We start from the raw sequence: 22205 nt of genomic DNA, 5'->3' as shown, positions 1-22205 counted from the left end.
TTTGTGCTTAAGAGGCTTTATTCAATACATTAACAGTCTCATTCAATACATCAAGCCAGATGCTATTTAGCAAACTCAGATGTTCATCCGCATCCAGGTCTGCTAACGGAGTGTCCAGGAGTAGATGAGTACAGCATTTAATAAAACACTGACTAAAACTTTGTGCTTCAGAGTGTTGAAACATCTCGTGAATTTAATTTTCCCTCAGGCTGAGGCTTATTCATTGCAGTTTTTGGTGTGAAAGGGCTTTTACATTTGCTATAAATATAACTTTTTATATTAAAAACAAACAAGCCCTGCTCATATTTAAAAAAGTAACGCAAAAGTAACGTAACACATTACTTCTAAGTAACGTAATTAGTTATTTTTTTAGGCAGTAACGCAATATTGTAATGCATTACTTTTAAATGTAACTTTCCCCAACACTGTCATGACAGATCTATTTCAGAACCAGCTGCAGATATTATTGCTGGCGGGCCACTTTTTGCCCGCGGGCTGCCTGTTGCCGACCACTGGTTTAGAGTGATAGCACAGGGTTGAGTTAAGAAGACGTCACAGATGCATGAAAAACAAACAGTGGTGCTTTATTCCGTTATACAGGGGTGTCATGCAAGGAGCCATAAATAAATGGCAAATGGAAAAAAAGAATGTTTTTACATCTGCTCAAAATCTTTACATCTCTATTCATGTCTTAATAGTATAGAGCACACTGAGGGATTTATAGAAAGAGTGGTGCTACCACATTCTTAAGCACTGTTCCAGCAGACTGATGTATGACACATTTAATGGGATGTTTTTGTTGGTTGGGAAACAGAAAACGGCCCATGTGGCTTCACACAGGGTTAGAGTTGCTGGATTAGGCCAAGTTAAATAAGGGTCGTTGTTTAGGAACTGCTTTAACAGCAGGGGTTTAGAAAGAACTGTTAAAATGTAATGCTTTAGGCATGCAGTAACTATTATGTTGCCTGCTACTGGAAATGTCTCTTATTTAGCAAGTCATTTTGTACATGGTTTATGATGTGCTCTGTTCAAGTACAAACATGTGGCAAAAAATATTGCATATTGTGGTGCATTCAAATATTCAACAAAGATAAATATGTCATGAAAATATTCTTAGTTTAATGACAGATGTGCATAATGTATGCCGTTGCCATTTTATGAACATGATGTACTAGACGTGTCAGCTTTTTGTAATAACATTATTTTCAACCAATCATTTCCTAATCAAGTTATGCATATTCAGGCATGCAGGTGACACTACCTGAGTATGGTCCATCTTCACTACACACATACACTTATGACGTTATGCTGACATCTAGTGGTCAACTACTGTAAGCCATGCAGTTCACACGTCTAGTAGGCTACTTCCTAGCAAGCCGTTTTGACTTTTATTCCTTCTCAGGATATGAATTCTTGATATCAACAATTCAGTTTTTACTAGTTAAAATGTTAATTCTTGATATCAGGAATTAGATTTCTACTAGTAGCAATGGCTATTTTTGATATCAACAATTACATTTCCACTAGTAGGGGAGACCAGGGACAGTTGTAACACTTTTTGCCATTTTAGCAATACATCAAAAACCATTTATACTGGAATAACCAATTTGTTATATTATAAACTTCAATCTGTCAACTTCTGAAACAATGTATTTAAGTGGTTTTATGAACTATGTGCAGGTTGCAAAATTGATTTTAATACAGTCTCTCCACTGTTACAACCGTCCCAGGGTTGTAACATGTCTAAAATATACATAATTAATCAATCATATACTCAAAATGGAAAATATTATTTATCAGTCATGTTATTGTGACTATTCATTTAATGTTTTTAAGGAATGATTACCTTTTTTTCATACTACATGACAAAAAAGAGGTGAAACAGTCAAATTATAATACAAGAAATTTATTTAATGGGTAGAACACCTCAAAAAAGTTTAAACATGAACTCAAACATTCTCAACAACAGAGAGAGGGCTCAACCCATAAAATAAATCAGCTATGAGCACAGTGAGTGACATCACTGTAGGTTGTTTCTGATTAGTGGAATTCAAAGTGTTACAACCGTCCCGTGTTACAACTGTCCCTGGTCTCACAATGTTAATTCTTGATATCAACAATTTAATTCTTGATATCTGTAATTGTATTTTCACTGGTTAAATGTCACCATAGCCTGCCATTCAAAATCCATTGTTGATATCAAGGATTAATTTCTTACTAGTTGAAATTCCAATTTCACATATCAGAAATACATTTTCACATATCAGAAATGAACATTGTCACTAGTGACAATTAAATTGTTGATATCAAGAGTTAGCATTTTAACTAGTGAAAATTTTATTGTTGATATCAATAATTCATATCATGTGAAGGAATAAAAGTCAAAACGGCTTGCCATAACTTCCAGCTCTAAATCGGAGATGAATCATCCTAAACAACAAATGACTAATATTGTAGGCTAATATTGTTTTCTAGTTCAGATTGTGTCATGATTAATTAAATATTCAGTTTCTTTCATATATTGTTGACAAAACCGCCATACACTCAGTTTGTAACATTTCTGATTTTCTTCTATTTACATTTCGCTCCACCTGTCAAGGTTCACTCAAATGCTTTCCAGTATGTTTTCAGCTGAATTTCTGAACTGCTCGGTGACAGCTTGATTCAATTCGTACCGATTTTATGAACAGGTTCAATTGACTCAATGGAAAGATCACACAGCATAATGTATCAGCATTTCTCATGGTTTTACGCCTACCTAGGTCTTCTTTAAGTAGGCAATGTGACGATAACTTTGCTTTTAAACATTTAGTAGCTATGAGTTATTCAACCCTCCTAAAAAGTATCTCCCGTTACATAACAGAAACTCAAAGTCGTGATACTGACCAGACTCTTCCTTGAATGTCACAAACTGACATAAACAAGCCATAAGCCGAACCTTTTTTATTTAATAAACGTAAAATGTTTTATTAGCTCAGTAAACATTGCCAAACCTAGCTACAAGCGCGAGGCGACGCAAATAGAACGCTTCCGACACTCGCTTGCAGCGTTCGAGTATTTCGCGTCGCGTCGCGTCGGTAGTAGTGTACATGTGCCATTACTGTGCTTCTAAAAAGCTTCTAATAGGATTCCGGTTTAATCTCTTCGTAGATCAGGTGCGCTTGTCAGTTTAGTTTGCTCGGTTATTGTTTTCACTCTGTTGTGTTCAGCCCTGTTTAGTTGGCTTATTGCACGCTGATGTTGTAGAGGCGGGGTTCATAGCTCATATCTGTTCATAAGGCGTGTTCTTTGTCCGCATCTGGGTTGGAGTGTATAATAGTAACGCGCATGGGGAAGCTGAAGTTCGCCGCTTGAGCTGACAGGTTCCGGAGAGCGCGTTCAAGTTATATCACGACAGATTTACACTTCGAGTGAAGACAATGACAGAAAAGAATGGAAAACCAGCATTTGATAAACCTAAGGTTAGTATTGTCATTACTGTTATCGTTGTTATTCTTCAAATAATGGCTATACATTCGGGGTTGAATGCAGTTTTAATAAATTCATAATACAGCATAATCAGCACACATTAAAATGCAACCATTGTCATGATGAATGTAGATATCTATAAGATTAAGACCTAAAGCCATCTGATGCTTAATAAGAAGGAGGAGGAGACTTCATGTTAAAGGTCATTTCAGTGTAAAATATGTTTTAAGTTAAATAAGGAGAAAGAAAACACAATCATAAAATTATTGAAACATATTCATAAAAAGACAATCAAAAACATCTTGCCATTGCAGCTGATGCATCAAAAGGAACATGTTGATTTATGGCAAAGGAGAGAACACTCCAGGATAATGTTCACACTTCTTGGCCTTGCAGGGAGATACATTGTATCTGCCCTTTGGAGTTATTGTACTGACTGAGCAAGCATAAGTCAGCCTGAAGAACTGATACAAGAAGCATGCCGATAAGCACATAATTTGTGGAGGTGTTAATAACCCATATGAGAGAGCCGACACAATGTCTGCCCTGTACTGCTCTTGTATTACGCTGCCAATGTGCAGCTGGAGGGCTGACACCAGCATCACTTAAAGTAGCATTCAAGCCTTATTCTTCCTAAATATATTACAGATATGCTCACTGAATATAAACCAAACAGACCACTCAGATCATTAGGATCGAGTCAGTTAGAAATACCAAGGGTTCACACAAAACAAGGGGAGTCTGCTTTTAGCTATTATGCGGCCCGCAGTTGGATCCAGCTTCCAGAAGAGATCAGATGTGCTAAAACATTAGCCGCATTTAAATCAAGACTCAAAACTCATCTGTTTAGCTGTGCATTTGTTGAATGAGCACTGTGCTATATGTCCGAACTGACTGCAATGAATTTTATGTATAATCATTTTCTTTAAATTCATTTTAAATCATTTTCTATATCCTTGTTTTTATTATTTTTATTCCCATGTTTTTATTGATTTTAATGTCTATTTCACTTTCTTTTATGTAAAGCACTTTGAATTACCACTGTGTATGAAATGTGCTATATAAATAAACTTGACTTGCCTTGCCTTATGTGATACCCTTCTTAAAGCTCCTTTGATAATTACATAATAATTACGTTGTGAATCTACACCAATGTTGGCAGTATAGTGTAAGAGGCTGCCATAAAGTACAGCATTCTCTTTGGATTCCTCATTGTAAACACATTCAAAAGGCCCTACTCTGTTGTTTAATTTGTGTTTAAGAGGCCAATTTTATGGTGAGTTGTAACAGTCCTAACAAAGAGCTACAATCATTGTAGGCGGTAAACAATTTACCCTTCTTTGACTAAATCACACCCCTCATAAAACTTGCTATATCAGAAATTCAACAGATTAAGTGACAGTTAACAGGCAGCAACTTCCATATTTTATCTGCCACCCAGGACTTTGTTCCACATCTAATGATTATTCACATGATTATTCACAGTAAACAATACAGCGAAGTCACATTGCTTGTTTTTTTTTTAATTGCCAGTTGACAATAAGTGCTTTATGCAGTACATCCAGTGACATTTTATAGGATACTCCTTCAATTTTAATGCAAGCACAACAATGAATCACTCACCTGTACACAAAAACCAGGCAGTATTTTCATAACAAACTTTGCAGCATTTAAAGGTTCCATGGTATGAAAATTTCACTTTATGAGTTTTTTTTAACATTAATATGAGTTCCCTTAGCCTGACTATGGGTCCCCCAGTGGCTAGAAATGGCGATAGGTGTAAACCGAGCCCTGGGTATCCTGCTTCGCCTTTGAGAAAATGAAAGCTCAGATGGCCCAATCTGGAATCTTCCCTTTATGTCGTCATACGGGGAAAGCGCAATTTTTTTTCGAGAGAGAGACATCATGGCTTGCAAACGAGCGAAGTACTGTTTATAGTAATAAACTGCGCATATTAACAGACAAATTATGTTCATATTTAAAAGTCCAAACAGTCAGTAAGCAACAAGTGCTTGTAAACGCTGTTTTGTAAATTATTTATTGATGAGTCTGCTGCTTTAAGGCAAACTGAAAGCGTTGCTTCTCTGCTGCTCGTTGCTCAGAACAGACGCCGAGAGAGGCGACACTGCGCCGGGAGAGTCAGACCTCGCCCTTGCGGGGCAGTACTGGAGACATCTTCCAACTGAATGATAAGTTTTTTTTTTTTTTTTTTTTTTTTTAAAGGATTAGTTCACTTTAAAAAAAACTTTTGCTGATAATTTACTCACCCCGATGTCATCCAAGATGTCCATGTCTTTCTTTCTTCAGTCGAAAAGAAATTAAGGTTTTTGATGAAAACATTTCTCTATAAAATGGACTTCATTGGGACCCAAACGGTTCAAGGTCCAAATGACAGTTTCAGTGCAGCTTCAAAGGGCTTTAAACGATACCAGACGATGAATAAGGGTCTTATCTAGTGAAACGATCGGTCATTTCAAAAATAAATAAAAAAGTTTAAGTTTTATAAGCACAAATGCTCGCTTGCTCTGTTCTGTGATGCGCGTTCGTGACGTCACGTAATACGCTATTACGTTGAAAAGGTCAACGCGAGCAGTGGATATTGCGGCAGCTGATGGCAGCGGGCGGTGGATATTGTTGCGGCCCGCCCAGGTAAAGTCTATGTGTGGGAAACACTGACCGTATCCAGACACAATATTTTAAACTAACCATTCGGAGACGTCCTGCTGTAGCCGCTGAGATTCACAACTTCTTCATCTGGTTTGATATCCAAACAAAATGGCGCCGCTGATGGCAGCTATTGTGCGTTGCTCCTCGGTGTTTGTATTGTTTTTGTTTGTTTTTCCTGTTTTTTGTTTTTCAAATAAGATCAGCTTTACCAGGGATGATCTACTGAACATTCGGCAGAACACACCACAAAATCTTCTACCGGTTTTTGATTTTTCGGACGTTTTGCTGGACATTGTAGTTGGCGGAGCTGTAGCTCTGGTCAAACGCTTCAGGAGGCGCAGACGGGGAAAGAGAGCCGGCGCGCTCGTGAAACTTCGTCAGCGCGGATTTAGAACGGCGTTGCCTAGCATCCATCTGGCGAATCTCCGCTCTCTACCCAACAAAACGGACGAACTCCTTCTGCTCTCCCGGACAAACAAGGACTTTTCTAACTCTGCTGCTCTATGTTTCACGGAAACCTGGTTGAATGGCGACATACCGGACAGCGCGATCCATCTGCCTAATTACCAGCTGATAAGAGCAGATCGGGACACAGAATCAACGGGGAAATCGCGCGGCGGCGGGACATGCTTTTACATCAATGAGAGGTGGTGTACAGATGTAACTGTTTTAAAGAAGATGTGCTGCTCAGATCTAGAAACGCTCTTCATTAACTGCAAGCCGTTCTATTCGCCGCGGGAGTTCTGCTCGTTCATTCTCGTGAGTGTTTACATTCCACCGCAAGCGCACGTGAGCACAGCTCTACAGAAACTCGCTGATCTGATCACAGAGAGTGAACAACAACACCCGGACTCTGTTTTAATCATTCTCGGGGACTTTAATAAAGCAAATCTCTCCCGTGAACTGCCAAAATACAGACAGCATGTTACATGTCCCACCAGAGACAGTAATATATTGGATCACTGTTACACAACAATAAAGGACGCATATCACTCGGTTCCACGAGCAGCTTTAGGACTCTCTGATCACTGTTTGGTTCATCTTATTCCATCCTACAGGCAGAAACTTAAGTCTGCGAAGCCTGTATTAAGATCTGTTAAAAGATGGACTAACGAAACAGAGCGGGATTTACAAGCCTGTTTCGACCTGACTGATTGGTCTGTTTTTGAAGCTGCAGCAAATGACCTGGACGAGCTCACAGAGACTGTAACATCATATATCAGTTTCTGTGAGGACATGTGCATTCCTACCAGGACTCATCTATTCTACAACAATGACAAACCATGGTTCACTGCCAAACTCAGACAGCTCCGTCAGGCCAAAGAAGATGCTCACAGAAAGGGGGATAAAGTCTTGTACAAACAGGCCAAATACACACTGGAAAAGGAGATCAGAGTGGCAAAGAGGAATTATTCTGACAAGCTCAGGAACAAATTCTCTTCCAGCGATCCGGCTTCAGTGTGGCTTGGATTAAAGGACATCACCAGCTACAAAACACCACCCCCCAGCACTCTGGAGAATCAACACCTGGCAGACGACTTAAACGAGTTCTTTTGTCGTTTTGAACGATCACCCCACACCCGCCCAGAACACCCCTCCACACAACCATTCACACCTCCAGCAACCCCTCTCTCCCCCACACCTACAATTCAAATCAGCGAAGACGATGTGTGCCAGGTCTTCAGGAAAAACAAAAGAAGGAAAGCACCTGGTCCAGATGGTGTGTCACCAGCCTGCCTAAAAATCTGTGCTGAGCAGCTGGCCCCCATCTTCACACAGATCTTCAATAGATCACTGGAGCTGTGTGAAGTCCCCTCATGCTTCAAACGCTCCACCATCATCCCCGTCCCAAAGAAACACAAAATTACTGGACTAAATGACTACAGACCTGTGGCACTAACGTCTGTAGCCATGAAATCATTCGAAAGACTGGTTCTGGCTCATCTGAAGGACATCACTGGACCCTTACTGGACCCCCTGCAGTTTGCCTACAGAGCAAACAGGTCTGTGGATGATGCAGTCAACATGGGACTGCACTTCATCCTGCAGCATCTGGACAGACCAGGGACTTATGTGAGGATCCTGTTTGTGGACTTCAGCTCTGCTTTTAACACCATTATCCCGGAAACCCTTCAAAATAAACTAACTCAGCTCTCCGTCCCCACCTCCGTCTGCCAGTGGATCAACAGCTTCCTGACAGACAGACAGCAGTTAGTAAAGCTTGGCAAATTCTCATCCAGCACTCGAACCATCAGCACTGGAGCTCCTCAGGGCTGCGTACTCTCCCCACTGCTCTTCTCCCTCTACACCAACGACTGCACATCTAAAGACCCCTCTGTCAAGCTCCTGAAGTTTGCAGACGACACCACACTGATCGGCCTCATCCAGGACGGTGACGAGTCTGCTTACAGACAGGAGGTTAAGGAGCTGGCTGTCTGGTGCAGTCTCAACAACATGGAGCTTAACACGCTCAAAACTGTGGAGATGATCGTGGACTTCAGGAGAAACCCCCCTGCTCTCCCCCCACTTACCATCATGAACAGCACCGTGACTGCAGTGGAGTCATTCAGATTCTTGGGCACCACCATCTCTCAGGACCTAAAGTGGGATATTCACATTGACTCCATTGTCAGGAAGGCCCAGCAGAGGCTGTACTTTCTTCGCCAGCTGAGGAAGTTCAACCTGCCACAGGACTTACTGAAACAGTTCTACTCTGCCATCATTGAATCCATCCTCTGCACCTCAATAACTGTCTGGTTCAGCTCAGCTACCAAATCTGACCTCAGAAGACTACGGAGGGTAGTCCGGACTGCTGAGCGAATCATTGGTACAACCCTCCCCACTCTCCAAGAACTGTACTCATCCAGAGTGAGCAAAAGGGCTGGTAAAATCACTCTGGACCCCTCACATCCAGCACACAACCTCTTTGAACTGTTACCATCTGGTCGACGCTACAGAGCTCTGAGCACCAGAACGACCAGACACAGGAACAGTTTCTTCCCTCAGTCAATACATCTCATGAACACTCAATAAATAAACGTAGAACACACAACTAATACATTATCCATTCACCACACTCACTTATTTTATTTTCTCATTTCTAATTTGCACATACTTCACCTGTACATACATAGTCGCCTATATTATATATTATATATTGTGTATTTTTTATTTTTTTTGCTGCTTTGTACATTGGTTATTGGCTATTTCCTGTTATTTTGTTTCATTACCTGTGTCCTGTCCTGTTACTGTCTTTCTGTTGCACTGTGGAGCTTCTGTCACTACAACAAATTCCTTGTATGTGTAAACATACTTGGCCAATAAAGCTCATTCTGATTCTGATTCTGATTCTGGTGCTTCGCCATCCTGATCAGATTCTGGGTGAGCGCATGGTACCGTGGCCGCAAGCTGCAGGACACACACTCACCCACCCTCCACCTTGCCCCGCCTCTCTCCTCATCATTAGCATTTAAAGCTACAGACACAGAAATGGCGTGTAAAAAACGTAGTGGCTGAAAAAAAATCGTAGTGGCTGAAATTCCAAGGCTGAATTTCGGGAACGAGACTTCAGATACAGTACTAGGGACCACTTAGGCCTATATAAAAGCATCCAAAAAACAGCATGTCATGGGACCTTTAAGAGTCATCTGATTCCATAATGTGAGTAGTTGCAAGCAAGTCAGCCTTATAAATATTTAAGCAACATGCAGTCCATGCATATTCAACCCCACCCCATTACCCAGTGACATTAATATTAGACCAACTACAGTAGTCATTTGCAATGCACATTTGAACCTACTCAAGTATGAAGAGGGTGACAGCTTAGGCTTGTATAGACAAGACAGTTTTTCCACTTGAACGTCTTCCTTTCGATATTTGAGCACACATGGCTTACATGATGGCAGGGAAAACAACCATGGTAGAGCATGCGAAAGTATCGGTCATAATATCGTACGTAGTGAATGCTTTTGCAGCATAAATGCATTATTTTGGGAACTTTTATATTCAGTGAATTGTTTATTTTAGTAATTAAACGGACTACAAGAAGACCCATGCAGAGAGTGCTTGAAGAAAGTAGTCTCACTGGGCCTCATGCTTTGTTAACCTGATCCGAGAAACTGAGAGCTAGAGACCAATGAATTGAAAGCACTAGAGGTGACATCATCCTTGTTTAGTTCTGCCAAAGTCACAGTGTCATACCAAAAATGGTACCAATTATCCAGGCATGTTTGATATAAAATGTTTTACAAGCAGATGTCTGTTTTAAATGTTATTAGACTCCAAAGCCTCACTTGAGTCTGCTTTTTATTATGAGTGAGTACTTAACATTTGGTTTTTGTTCTGCAAAAGATTGCATCAACCCCAGTTTGCTTTGAGTGCTTTGCAATTACGTAGATTTACCAGGCGCCTCAAGTAAAGCCTTTACAAAGCCTGAGCATTTCTGTCACTGAACTGGGCTGAAGGTATTGATATCATTTGATATAAAAGGCTGCTTGCACACCACATTTTCCTCTGGGGGTGGGGGAAGGGACTTAATACTCTGCAGTGTCTGACTGGCCCCTGGAGATCACACTGCTTAATCAGTGTTGACTTCTTTCAGTATCTGGTTCCTATCATACTCTTGAGGGTCTGTTCCTTTTGGAAGTGTCTTTATCTTCTGTGTTAACTGTATATGACAGCATAAAGGAAATATGATGCACTGAACAGCCATTACTTAGGTTGTTGTGCAGAGCAGTTTGGTCAAAGATGTGGTACAGCTGTTTGCACACGTGCACAATGATCCCATGTCCCCTTTTTCTCTTGAGAATTTCCTGTGAACTCTCTGTTTCCACAAAATTGGTCTCTGGTTACTTACAAAAAATTTTAATCTCCTGAAATAGCATTGTAATTAGTATACCATTGTAATAAAATGCTGTGAACTCTTGATGCTTTATGTGCATGTTTTGACTTGTTATCGAAACAACACGAGTGATTTACAAAGAATTCCCTTTCTCACTAGCATGTAATTTAGCTTGCGTTGTGCAATCGTATTATATAGACTATGAATGGATTATTTGTTTTTCTAATTTTCCTCACATTGTGAAACATTGTACTGTTTCCCATCATATTTTTACCAACTTTATTTTAATTAGAAGCATATTAAGCTATCGCCAGTCTTCATTATAGTTGATGATACTCTTCCGTTAACAAATATTTTCAGCAGGATTGAAGTGAACAGCTACTGCATGCTCACACTTCGTTATTGTATGATGGAGAAGAGTTTGCAGTCTGAAATAGAGTGCTGCTGAGATGATTTTTTATGGACTAAAACCTGAAAACAAGTAATTTTAGCATTTACCATTTCGCAGTCCTGAAATCAATGGGTTTTAAATGGATTTTTGGTTTAGTTAAGGTCAGTGGTTAACACAAGCTCAATATATTTTCATATTTTATTCTATGACGTGCTGTATAATACATCAGTAATACCTACTTGTGATTTTTTTTAAACATTTAACTTGGCTTGAAAAATGCAGTTCCTAATAAGTAGCTAAATGGGACTAGGTTGTTGGAGACGTTAAATATCTTCACGCCAAACAAGAAAATGTATCTACTCATATAGTCTGCTTTTACAGCCTCCTTGCATGTATAATCATGCTCTTGCTTACTATTCTAACTCAAACTTTCATGAACTCAACTTTCATGTCTTAAGTACGCAACGACATAAAATTGAATCCAATGAAACCGAAACGAATCACGACTTTCAGTCACCACATAAATGCAATAAAATACTTATGAATCACACAAGCTGGCATCTTTTCTGTACATTCTTCTAAACTCAGTGGTAAACTTTAGTTTGAAGAATACACTACTCACGGTGGTATAATGACAAGCAAACGTACAAGTCTTGTATCCAAATAATACCATGTAAAAAAGAAGGCGCAAACCAAATGCTTTAGTAAGTGATTAAACATACTATGAGAGCAGTTTACGCCACATGGAGGCCAAGACTTAATGGGTTTCTCTTTATGGTTTGTCTCTATCCTCACTGTTTGTTTCACAGCTGCTGCTGAAGTGGGGTCACAATTTAATTTGGTCATCTGTCAGGACAACTCTCAATATGTCTCAGTAGATTGGAGCCATTACATTCACTTCTCTCACAGCTCTCCCTGACATCTCTGGCCTTTCCACTGAACTTATTTCACCCAGTCGTACATTCCACATTCTAGATGCACTCCACGAGGAGCATTTCACAGCTGCATGGGAAGGAGACTCCTCTAACTATCTGAATACAACAGGCTGAAAGCTGAGCTCAGAGTTTTGATGGATGAGCTTCTGCTCTGTGCACATGTGTCTCTGTCAGCATTTGTCATGTGGTGTGAAAAAGTGGGCGTTGTATTTTATTCCTGTTCTTTTATGTTTGCAGATTGAGCTACACGTGCATCTTGATGGTGCTATTCGAATAAAGACCATTGTAGAAGTAGCAAAGTAAGTGACATATTCCAGTTACATACTGTGATAAATACCCTGAAAACCATTCAGTTAAATGTCTTGCCTAGAGACTCAGAAGCTCCTTAAAGGAAGAGTTCATCAAAAATGAAAAATATTAGTTACTCAGAAAATGTTATTTGAATAATTATTTATATAATTAGTAATTATGTATATATTAATATTTATAGTAAGTATTTATAATATTAAGTATATTAATTATTACATTTTTATTGCCTTTGTATGTTAAATTTTGAGCCTTCTGAGGCCAAAGAAACAATCCCAAATTTAAAGTCAATATTAACTGCTAATTTCACCTTCACTGCAGCTCTAACATCAAATATGATCTACAATGACTTTATAGATTTATACAGTGATTAATTTTGACAGCCTGTGGTCAGTAATGAAGTTGTGATCTGTTTTGGCTGAGAATTAAAGATTGTGTAATGTTTAGTCTATTAAAAGTTATCATATAATTCCAATAAATTTTTTATAATGAATCTACAGCACCACGTGTTCTTGGGTAAACAGACATTGTGATCTAATTTTAGGCAATTTTGTGGTCTTTCCATTAAAACTTTCAAACTCTAACCATTGACCTCTGGTGTAACTGTGTCTCAGGCGGCGGGGAATCAGTCTACCTGTGAACAGCGAGGATGAAATGAGAGACCTGGTCATAACGCATGAGCCGGCCACACTCACAGAATTCCTTGGCAAGTTCAATCACTACATGCATGCCATTGCGTAAGTAGTTGTGCCGAGAAAAGATCTGATGGCTCTAAATAAGTATTTCTGATTTACTTGAAGATTGCATGGAAGCCTACGTTTTTGCACCAACAACAGTTACATTTTAGTTTCTCAGGAATATTCTCTCCTCACAGAAAAAAGGTTTCTGAACTGCAATTTAACATTTAAGTGAATTTGTAGGATCATTTTTTAATAATCTTAAACTTTTTGTATAATCTGACACTGACGATTAAGTTTATGTGCGGACCTTCATGCCTATAGTTTTTATAATAATCATTTGTTTTTCAAATAACATTGTAGGAATTCATATTAAATCGCCACTTCATAAAATTCTTATGATATCGAGTTCAGGTTCAATAATTACTCTTTTTTTAGACATTTTGAAATTTGGAGTAAAAAGGTACAAAAGTTGTCACTGGTCAAATATTTCATACTAAAATATAATATGTACAATTTAGGAACCAATACTGTATGTACCTTTAAGGTACTAATTAGGGATAAGTAAGGTACTACAAAGTATATCTTTTGAAAAGATACTGCCCAGTGACAGCTTTTGTAAATTTTTTAAGAGTTTATGGTTTCATAGTATATTTTTAGATCTCTTTCAATTTGAGAAAATTTGATTCCTCATGAATCAGATGATTCTAGGCCACTCTATGCTGTTGCACCCTTCACCACATGGAAGTAAATATTGAATTCCATTGATGTTAACTCAATCACTAGCACAAATCTGAAGCATTGCTCAAGTCCTGCAGACATCTTTACATGCAGCTCATGTCACACCTTCACAACGTTTCGCTATAGCAAGGGACATATAACCTCTGCACAGGCTTTTCTGTGGCCCTTGCACACAGTCCTCTAAACAAGAGTCAGATAATGAGGCAGTTTCTACTTGTTTCCACTCAGATTCACAAACGTGAGAGATAGATGCTTTGACATGAAGACCTGAAAAGCAATGCAGCCGGTAGTTTTGTGTACCAGCAGCTGACATGCTTCATTGCAAATGAACCTCTAGTCCTCAGAAGCTTTAAAAGGGCCTCCCCCACAACAACATAGGGAACTCGCTAGCTGTTTTTGGCACCCACTGGGCTCTTTATAGATAAGTGCTGTAGACAGGCTTAATGCATGTCATGTGGTGTAACCTAAAAACATGCTTTGCTGTTGCAATCAAATAGCCCTTTTATTTAGCACTTTAAAGCATAATGTGACTCAGAGAGGGAATTAAAAAAAATGTGGAAGTGAGCTGTTTAAAATAAGGATCATAGCATAAGCGTTACTGATTTGTAAAAATGATTATGGCCTTTGGTATCTTGCTGCAGCTGTGGGTGTTCTTGGAACAAGTGCATGGTTATGCAATAAAGAAGGATTTTATGAGTGTGTAAGTGAAAGTAATGTCTAGTTCATTCAGTTAATTAAATCATTCACATAACATCTCTATGAACCATGTGCTATCTTTGTCCATAAATGAAGGTCATGAATGCTATAATTTTATGACATCATAAAACCACTCGAGCATTTATCTACTTCAAACTGTTTGAATATGCAGATGTTTTATGATGATGTTTGATGTTTTGGGCCACTTTAACTACATACACACGCACACACACACACACACACACACATATATATATATATATAATATATATATATGTTTATAAAATGTTTGTACGTGGTTAGTATAGATGTATATATTGTATATGAGTGTGTGTGTGTGTGTGTGTATATATATATATATATATATATATATATATATATATACTCATATACATATGTATGTATATATGTGTGTGTGTGAGTGTGTGTGTGTGTGTGTGTGTGTGTGTGTATGTTTCTTAAAGACTCTGTAGGTCTTGAAGGTGGTTGAGGGGCTATTTGTGTAGGGGGTGGGGCTGTCATGGTATCTTATCTGTTTCATGTTTCATCTGCAGAGGGGACAGAGAGGCCATCAAGAGAATAGCATATGAGTTTGTAGAGACAAAGGCCAAAGAGGGAGTGATCTATGTTGAAGCCAGATACAGCCCCCATCTGCTGGCCAACAAGGGAGTGGATCCTCTTCCTTGGAACCAAAAACCGTATGTGTACCATATTTGCTCTAATCAAAAGCTGTTTTATGGCATGTATTGTTTATTGTTCTTATGTTACAAAAATCATGCTGGTTTACATTTTCTCTTGTACAATAACCCTGTTCTGTTCTTGTCTTTGTTCTTGCCTGTCCTCCCCTCTTCCTCCCAGTGGAGACATCACTCCCGATGACGTGGTGGACTTGGTGAACCAGGGGTTCAAAGAGGGAGAGAAAGTCTTCAAAACCAAAGTCAGGTCCATTCTGTGCTGCTTGCGTCACATGCCAAGTAATACACTCTCACCTCTGCTCCACCCCTCCACCCCCAACCAGTGTGCTGTGTGTTTGAGAGGCAATGCCTCACTGTCATCCTTCATTAAAAATCCATTCATCCGCAGCCGCTGTATGCTTAAAATGGTGTTTTTAATTACCATTAATTACCGTTAATCATCACGGCACTGGCCGAACCTCCTGCAGATTGGCTCAGAATTTTTTGTTCCCATCTTAAATTCAGTCAAGATGGACTGAAATTCTGTAGTGAATTTGGAAGGCTTGGTGATTCATGTGTAATTGTTTTGTTAATAGAGATTCATGCAACCTTTGAAACTGAAGCGATCTGTCACGGCAAAGATGATTTTTAGCAGTCATTACTCCAGTCTTCAGTGTCACATGAGTGATTTGGTGCTCAAGAAACTGTTATTATTAATATTGTTATTTTTGTTGAAAACAATTAATTGTATTACTTAATATTACTGTGGAAACCATGATACATGTTTTTCAGGATTCTTTTATGAATAGAAAGAGTATTTATTTGAAATTTAGTAACCAAATTATTTACTGTCATTTTGATCAATTTAATGTATCCTTGCTGAAGAAAATTACCTATTTATAAAAAAAAAAACATCTTACTGACCCCAAACATTTGAGTGGTGAGGAGGTATCAGTCATCTATTCGGAAAGTTTCAATTCTTTCATTTTGAAAAAAGCAAAACAATGCCACATAACATATATAATATTTTTGAACATAACAATGATTTTTGTACAGTGTATAGATACACTTGATACATTTTCTATGAGTGGTGCACATTATATAGGCGGCCAATATTATATGTATACAGGTATTATATTAATATGCTGTCAGTTAGGCCAATATTTATTCCAATCCAAATTGCATCTTTTTTATGCATAAGAATATATATATAAACTAATTCAAATATAAACACTATCATATTAAATCATATTTCAGAATACTATAAAACTATAGATGGTGGTGGACGAGGAGATACCCCCCTTACTATGTAAAGCGCTTTGAGTGCCTAGAAAAGCGCTATATAAATGTAACGAATTATTATTATTATTATTAGATTCATTATACTATAAATATATAATATTCTAAATCATATTACAGAATTATGGAATTGGCCATATCATGTAATTATTGGGGTTATATATGCCACATATATCATATGAGGAAATGCTAATACACTCACATCATTGACTGTAACAGTTTAATGCTTATTTTTGCTGTAGATTGGTCTATGGACGTAGTTGAGCTGTGTAAAAAGTATCGTAAAGATGGAGTTGTGGCAATAGACCTAGCAGGTGATGAATCCATGAACTGTGAGTCGCACCAAGGACACAAGAGAGCATTTGAGGTAAGAAAACACACACACACAGTCCATATGAGCTGTGTTTGCAAAATGTTTTCAGCATGGGAAACCAGAAAAACATCTCTGGCTGCATTCTTCTTTATGGACCATCTAGATGAAACTCATCTTTATTAGCCTCGTTACGAAACATACATGATAATTGTATGTCTTAATGCATCATTGCTTTATAAAAATATAATTTCTTTCAAAGCAAAAACCTTACTGACCATACATACATCTCAACATAACGTTTTGTCAAGGTCTTTTCCCCCTGAATTCCCTGATAGTGAATTACCTAGCAAAAATCAATCACTTTGTCTATTTGAAGTGCTTTCTACGTACGAGTCTAACATCACAGTAAAACCGTTTGATTAGTTGATGTATTTAAAACTTTAAGAGATTCAACTGTACTTTGTTGACTTGGAAACTCTTGTATAATCCATAATTTATACAACACAGACACAAAGACATCCGTTTATACCATTCGCGTGCCAAGAGCCACAGCACAGATCCAGAAACAAAACAAGTTCCTTATCATCCCGTGATCTAAACTGAATCTTACAAACACAGTGTTTGAAAGCAATATCTTTTGTTTAACGAGGCAAGCATAATACAGTGCATGCTACAGCTGCTGTGTTTGGATACTGCTTGGTGCTTTTTCCCCATCTGCAGAAAAGCCGATGTTGCTGGCAGTGTTCTAGTTATGGGTTCACGGTTTTGTTTTTGACAGGAAGCCGTCAGAAGTGAGGTGCACAGAACAGTGCATGCAGGAGAAGTAGGCCCTGCCAGTGTGGTGAAGGAGGTACGAGTTTCCTCTTTTGCTCAGCATTTATTATCATGTATTCAGCAAGAACACAATAACCACTCAAAATGTGCTTCTCACAAAAACATAATGCTTCACCATCTGCTATTTGTCATTCAGATGGAAAATTGTGTAACACTGCTGAGTCTGTTTTTAACTAGACATTCTGTGAGGAAGTTCTGTCTGTGAAGTACATTTCCTTCCCAAGTACTAAATCATAAAAGACAGATATTTTAGAAAACACCACAACCGCAACATTTGAAAAAATGTTACTCCACAAGAAAACACCCTCGAATCTGAAACTATGTGCCAACTCTTTTCATAATGTTCCCTCCCTTTGCAGGCTGTGGAAGTTCTGAAAGCAGAACGCATTGGACATGGATACAACACGCTTGAAGATCAAACTCTGTATAAACGACTGCTCCAACAAAACATGCATTTTGAGGTAATACGGGACGGCAGCTTCCTGACAGTTACAGAAATCACTTCGGGCTACACACCCACATACATTTACATCATTAGTCAGATAAACATGCCATTATCGTGGATTTCTTTACAATGCGTCATGTATATCTGCATGTTGCACCAGACCTTATTCTTGGTCAAAGTGCTCACATGCAGTAACAACACAATATTAGGGTCATTAACAAAATAGATTCTGAAAACAACGCCGATAAAATTTTTGTCAGAACTAATTTCACTTATCTGAGCCATTTTTAATTACTTTTAACTAAGTTTTGTTATTAATTTATGTTTTTACATACATTCTTTGAAAAAAATTGTCACAGATAACCAGATCTTAATGCATACATTATGAGCACTTTCGTCACCGATATCTGTCTTATGTAACAGCTCATGGTTTCATTAGCTGTGTGCTCTATGGCCTGAACTGGGTGTGTCAGATTAATGAGAACATACCATTTGTATTGATAAGACAGAAACAGGACTGATAAACACAGTGGAAGATAATCTCGTGCTGCCCTCTGGTGGACAGTATTCAACATCTGTGTTTATAAATGTGTCACTGGACAGTCTCTCAGTTCACTAATATTTATATTTTCCCTAGCAGAATATTTGAGATGTTTAAAGGAGGTTATTAATCTACACAATGTTTAGTGTCACTGTGTGTTGTCTTTCTCTAGATGTGTCCTGTCTCTAGTAGACTGACAGGAGCCTGTGACCCAGACTTCACTAAACATCCTCTCATCACGTGAGAATAGGTTTATTTACTTTACTGTTTACTTTTCAATGCATGCTCCCAATCTTACTGTGAACAATTTAATGGTGCAAGTAATTCCACATTTCCATAAACATCAGACTATTAGATAATAATGTTAACAAACAGCCAAATAGCTATTTTAGCACTGCTTTAGCAAACTTCCATTCAGTCTGACTTCTGTTGCTTTTCACCATCTAATTAGTTCGTGAAGGATAAAATAAAGTACTACTGTGCCTTTTTCTTCAATGTTTCACTTAGAAATATGGCACATTATAGAATTAAAATGGACAATTTACATTGGGCTTTTCATACTGCACTTAAAGGGTTAGTTCACCCAAAAATGAAAATTACCCCTTGATTCGCTCACCCTTAAGCCATCCTAGGTGTATATGAACACAACCTGAGTTATATTAAAAAATATCCTGGCTCCTCCAAACTTCATAATGGCAGTGAATGGCCAATAGAAGTCCAATAAAGTGCATCCATCCATCATAAAAAGTGCTCTGCACAGCTCCGAGGGGTTAATAAATGCCTCCTGAAGCGAATCAATGCGTTTTTGTAAGAAAAAATATCCATATTTAAAACTTTATAAAGCATAATCTTTTGCTTCTGCTAATTGTTGTGTACACAAGAGAGTGGCGTTCCCCACATTTGTAATTTAGAAGCGGGCTTAGTGCCAGCTTACTGCCTCTTTTACGTTGCCAAACTTGTGCAATGTTTCTTGCCATTTTGGCAGTATAGGTGGCAAAGCTGGCCAAAATCAAAGGGAATGTGAATCAGTTTAACCCAGGGGTTTAAAATGATCCAGAGTTGACTAGTTCAAGTTTGAAAAGTCTTGTTGTGTGTTTCAGATTCAAGAAGGACAAAGCTAACTACTCCTTAAATACAGATGACCCTACCATCTTCAACTCCAGCTTGAACTCAGACTACCAGGTGGTGCAGAAATACATGGATTTCACAGAAGAGGATTTCAAGAGACTGGTGAGACACAATTTGCCAAAACAGGCTCTCTAATGAACTCTGGTCATGATAAAAGTGACTTGATTTATCCTGTCTGTTTCTGTTTTCACAGAATATAAATGCTGCCAAGTCCTGCTTTATTCCTGCGAAGGAGAAAGAGGAGCTTCTTGAACAACTCTATGAAGCCTATGGCATGCTGAAAAAAACAGGCTTTTGAGCTCAGTACGGTTATAAACAAGTATGCAGCGAGCAGAGCCTTTCAGGACATTTGCCTTCTCACACATGATTGTGGATCCTGATTCCTTGAAACTGGAGAACTCATACAAACATTTCTCAGCGAATGTTTTACACAAAAGCAATAAAGACCATACATAAAAACCATACATAAAAAAATAAATGTTACATATGTAATTTGTATTTCATTGACCACTGTTACAGCATACTGGTTTTGACCAAATGCTGTTGCCTTTTATGGAAGCAGAATAATGACAATAGGTTTTGAAACACAAAGCATGCTGAATTCTACAAATTCGAAAAAAGATGCATTGCAATTAACAGTGATTGCATTTTCATGCCTTGTATTTCCAGGGCTTGCATTTTTAGGTCCTGAAATTTACAATGGCAATAATTTATCAATCCAAAACATTAAACCAGAATTTGATCTTATATCTGGTGCTCATCTAATGTATATTGTATACAAACCTTTAGGTAAGCATTGATTATTCATATTAAAGTTATTATTAGATGTTTGATGATGAAATGCTATGCAAAACCCCTTTAAATTTTGTCGTTCTTTTGTTCCAACACCAGAGGGCATTTACCAAAAGACGGTTCATATAACCAAAGTAGTCTTTGATATAACTCAGGCTTGGAGTTAATCAGCCTAGTGAAAAATAAGTGTGTCAGGTTTTACATTTTGCGTTGTATAGTTTGAACTGCATAGGAAAACATAGGGACTATAAATACTGTGGGAAGGAAGGGACTGAGAGCTTGCCACTGTGTAAACTATCAATACAAATACTTTTGCATCTGAATGGTTGTGTGATTCTTGGCCTGTTTATGACAACAACAAAACGTTTTTAATGTTTTAATTAGGCTAATAGCGTCTCAGTTGGTAAATCATGGCACTCTTACTTGTCCACATATTTGGTGAGTATTATGACGTAGCTAAATATTGTACATTATCCCTTACTTGTATAAGAATTTTCATAAATTTGAGAAATGGAAAGCCAATGCAAATATACTTTTCCTTCAAATACATCCAAACCCAACTTTAAAAAAAATATATAAATAAAGACACTGAAAGCAATAATGTCATTCCTGTTTATTTTGAGGTACTTAACAGGTCACAATATAAATGCAATGCGTTTCAACAAGTGTTTCTGAGAGTCTGACAAACACCACAAAACAGTGCCAGGAGCAGAAAGCAGTAACTCAAATACTACATAAATATTGTTAATTATGTTACAGTATATAATGAAGTATAGAAACAAACCTCCTCTGACCTCAGGCAATATTTGGGAACTCTGTTCTATAATCAGACCACCTTCAACTGTAGTGGTCATTGTTGAAAAAAAAACAAAAAAACTGAGCCATCCATGTCATAGGCTGTAACAAAAAGGCTATATTTGGTACTTTATAGTTTACAGTAGCTCTGAGTATTTGTTTTAACAGTAACTCAAGACGAGATTTAACTGTTTAGTTTAATTTTAGGATGGAAAAATATAAAAACGCCTGTGCTTCTGTTCGACCTCTGTTAGAAAAAACAAACTTCCCTTACTCAGCGCTGTGAATGAATACAGTCCTCGACAGATTCGTCCCATTTAGTGGTGTTTGCAAAGGCAGTGTCTTCTCCATCTGTCTCTTAGGCACTCAACAGCATGCAATGGGTGGACGTCCACCTTAATGGCAGTCTATGAGAGGAGCTCTTCACTGCTGCCTGATGAGCAAAGATGAGGAGATTTTTGATGAGAAAAGGAGAGAACTCCCCAGCTTTCCTCTCTCCTCCAGGACATTCTTCATCTTTATGACGGTCCCTCTGTCCCCGGTTTATCTTGGCTCCCAGATGCCTCTGCTTCAGGGGCTGGAGATCCAGAAGCATCTCCCTCTACAAGACACAGATATGACAAACCTTTTTGCTACAACATTGCATGCCCAGTATATTCTCCA

General features: G+C 38.3%; 2 protein-coding genes across 3 annotated transcripts in view; one reads left to right on the top strand and one right to left on the bottom strand.

Annotated features, from left to right (window-relative positions):
* The first annotated feature begins 3131 nt into the window (after positions 1-3131).
* LOC306860835 (adenosine deaminase) lies at positions 3132-21342 on the top strand. The gene is made up of 11 exons (XM_079402784.1): positions 3132-3461; positions 12539-12600; positions 13222-13344; positions 15276-15419; positions 15580-15695; positions 16937-17061; positions 17786-17857; positions 18201-18302; positions 19000-19067; positions 19928-20057; positions 20149-21342. Exons 1-11 carry the CDS (start codon positions 3420-3422, stop codon positions 20251-20253), a joined length of 1089 nt encoding a protein of 362 aa, XP_079258910.1. The 5' UTR covers positions 3132-3419; the 3' UTR covers positions 20254-21342.
* A 1-nt stretch (position 21343) lies between these two features.
* LOC306860838 (cAMP-dependent protein kinase inhibitor gamma-like) overlaps positions 21344-22205 on the bottom strand; it is a 30472-nt gene continuing 29610 nt past the window's right edge. Inside the window, exon 3 of one of the 2 annotated variants that reach the window (XM_079402790.1) lies at positions 21344-22143. In XM_079402790.1, the coding sequence (XP_079258916.1) occupies positions 22061-22143 (83 nt within the window). In that variant the 3' untranslated portion in view covers positions 21344-22060. The remainder of the gene's footprint in view (positions 22144-22205) is intronic. The other variant, XM_079402789.1, reaches the window with a different exon arrangement.

Source organism: Barbus barbus, assembly GCF_936440315.1.
Source record: "Barbus barbus genome assembly, chromosome: 41".
Taxonomy (NCBI): domain Eukaryota; kingdom Metazoa; phylum Chordata; class Actinopteri; order Cypriniformes; family Cyprinidae; genus Barbus; species Barbus barbus.
The sequence above is the reverse complement of the archived record's forward strand: the minus strand, read 5'-3'. Positions and strand labels throughout refer to the sequence as shown.

Coding starts and splice junctions, on each gene's coding strand:
- LOC306860835 (XM_079402784.1), top strand. CDS start 3,420: ATGACAGAAAAGAATGGAAAACCAGCATTTGATAAACCTAAG. Junction 15,420..15,579: donor CTTCCTTGGAACCAAAAACC/GTATGTGTACCA, acceptor TCTTCCTCCCAG/TGGAGACATCACTCCCGATG. Junction 17,858..18,200: donor CTGCCAGTGTGGTGAAGGAG/GTACGAGTTTCC, acceptor CTCCCTTTGCAG/GCTGTGGAAGTTCTGAAAGC.